This window comes from Ipomoea nil, unplaced genomic scaffold (assembly GCF_001879475.1).
Source record: "Ipomoea nil cultivar Tokyo-kokei standard unplaced genomic scaffold, Asagao_1.1 scaffold1176, whole genome shotgun sequence".
Taxonomy (NCBI): domain Eukaryota; kingdom Viridiplantae; phylum Streptophyta; class Magnoliopsida; order Solanales; family Convolvulaceae; genus Ipomoea; species Ipomoea nil.
Genome location: NW_017617604.1, coordinates 1 through 2,611, shown reverse-complemented (window position 1 = coordinate 2,611; position 2,611 = coordinate 1). Strand labels below are relative to the sequence as shown.

Here is a 2,611-nt window from a genome sequence, read left to right as displayed (position 1 = left end):
GGAAAAGACGGACAGGCGCCCACGGGGGGCAAGGACGGGCACAACCGGCAGGAAAGAACAAAAGACAGAACCAGAGGAAGACGGCAGCGACGAAGCAAGGGAGGAAGGAGCGGACGAGGAGCACAGGCAGGGAAAGGCGCGAACGGAGGGGCGGAGGACAAACCCGACGGGGAGGCGGAGGCCCGGAAGGGAGGGGCGCAAAAGAGAGGAGGGGCACAACGGAAGGAAGAAACCAGCCAAAGGCACGGGAGGAGCGCCAAAAGCGGAGAAGCAGGCCGGAAGGAGAGAGCGCGGAAGGGGAGCAGAAGGCGAACGAGAGGCGAGGACGGGGGAGAAGGGAACAGAAACACGACCGCGAACGCGAAGAGCGGGGAGGGGACACGGCGGGCACGCCCACGCAGGAAGAGAGCCAAAAGAGAGGCAAGGCACAGAAACAGGCCAAGAACGGAACAACAAACCAAAAAAGGCGAAGGCCAGAAGGGGGAAGCGGAAAACGACACCAACGGCCAAAGAAGCGCAAGGGCCACCGCGAAAGGAAGGGAACAGGACGAGGCGGACGGAGGAGGGCGGACAAAAGGGGGGGAGCCGGACAAACCAAAAAGGGCCCAGGAGCAAGGGGAAGAAACGAAAGACGCGAGGAAGGGCGAAAGAAGGGAGGAAGGGGGCAGGGCACCACAAGGGAAAGGGGGCGGGCGAAGAAAGGCAGGAAGAGGGGGACAACAGGGGCAGAAAGAGGGGGACAACCAAACGGGCAAGGAAAGGAACGGAGGAAGGAGAAGAACAAAAGAAGGAAGACGGGGGGGAAACGGGGGACGGAGGGCGAGACGCACAAGCCAAAGGGAAGGGAGGAAAACAAGGAAAGCCAGCAGCGGGAGGGGAGGAGGGAGGAGGAGCGGGCGAAAGGAGCACGCCCACGGAGGAAGAGAGGCGGGAGCCAAAGGAAGGAGAGAACACGCAGAAGGGAGGGGACCAACGAAAGAAGGAAGAGAGAAGGCCCCACCAGGAGGGGGGCAGACGAAAGAAGCAAGAGGGGGGGCAAGGAGAGGCCAACGAAAGGAAGAAGGAAGGAGGACAGGAGGCGCCACCAGAGGGGGACAGACGAAAAGAAGAAAAGACGCCGGCCAAAACCAAGGGGAAGGGGCGCAGAGAGGGGAGGAGGGGAAGCCAAAAGAGGAGAGCAGACCACGCAAGGACGAGAGGGAGGCCAAAGAACCAAGGAAGCGGCGGGAAAAGAAGGAAGAAAAGGGGGAGCGAAAGGGGAAGGGACGAAAGACAGGGGGGCCAAGGCAAACCAGGAAACGGAGAAGGAGAAGGGAACGAAAGGGAGAAAGGCGAAGAAAGGGGGAGAAAGGGAGGAGCGAAGGGGGGGAGGAAGGGAGGGACAGAAAACGGGCGGGGGGCGAAAGGGGAAAGCGAGGAAAGGCAAGGAAACACGGAGGAGAGGAGGGGAGCGCAAGGACGAAAGAGGCAGAAGAAGCGAGGGACAGAAAACGGGCCGGGGGCGAAAGGGCGACGCAAGGAGAGCCAACGGAAAGGGAGGAGGAAACAAGGAGCAAAGGAGGGAGAAGCAAGGGACAGAAAACGGGCCGGGGCAGGGGGCGAAAGGGGAGGCAAGGAGAGGCAGGCAACCAGGAGGACAAAAAAACGGAAGAGAGCAGGGGCCGGAGCGGAAGCCCGGGGGCAAAGGAAGAGAGAGGACCGAAAAGGACAGCAGAAAAGGAAGCGGCAGGAGAGAAGGGAAGGAGGCAGAAGGAAAGAAAAGGCGGGAGGCGAGCAGCACGGAGAAAACGACGAAACGACAGGCGAGACAGAAGGGCCGGGGGCGAAAGGAGGAGCAGAGGGCAGGAGGGCAGCCGAAGGAAGCAGACAAAGAGAACGAAAGGGCCGGGGGCGAAAGGCCAGCAGAGGACAGACAAGGAAGCACAAGGGAGAGGGCGAAAACGGGAGGGGACCCGAACAACGCAAGAGAGAAGGGGAACGGGAGGAAGGAGGCGGGGGCGACGCCCCAACGAAGGAAAAGGAGAGAGCACGAGACAGGGAGCAAAGGGGAGGGGACCGCAAGAGAGAAGGGGAACGGAGGAAGGAGGCGGGGCGACGCCCAACGAAGGAAAAGGAGAGGACCACGAGGCAGGGAGCAGGGCCAGCGGAGGGGAGGGAACGGGAGACAAGGGGGAGGAAAGGAAAGAGGGGGGGCGACGCGGGAAGGAAGCGAGAAAGGGGAAGCACGGGGCAAAAGGGGAAGGGAAAGCCGAACAAACGAAGGAAACCAACACAGGAGAGACAAGGAGGAGGGAGACGCCCAGGAAAGGGGGCGAGACGAAGCGCGGGGAAAGACCAACGCCGGAGACAGAGGAGCGGCGCAAGGGGACGAGGAGCAACAAGGCGGGGAAGCCAGGGCCAGAGAACGAGGAGGCCGCCCCAAGAAACGGCCCGAAGGCAGGGGGCGCAGGGGAAGGAAAAGCGGGGGGAGAGCGAGAAAGGGGGAGAGGCACGAGGGAGAAGGCGGGAAAGGGAGGAACGAAAGGAAAACGGGCGGAAAGGCAGGCACGACCGCCAGGGAAGGGGAGGCAGAGGGGCAACGGAAGAAGGAACGAAGAGGCGAAACGAGGCG

At 62.3% G+C, this 2,611-nt stretch overlaps 1 protein-coding gene across 1 annotated transcript; it reads left to right on the top strand.

Moving 5' to 3' along the window:
• Positions 1 to 51: 51 nt before the first annotated feature.
• Positions 52 to 2,544, top strand: LOC109183769 (spore wall protein 2-like; the record flags this gene model as incomplete). The annotated part of the gene is made up of 1 exon (XM_019333832.1): positions 52 to 2,544. A coding segment is annotated over one exon (2,493 nt), but the record flags the coding sequence as incomplete, so codon positions are not given.
• Positions 2,545 to 2,611: the final 67 nt, after the last annotated feature.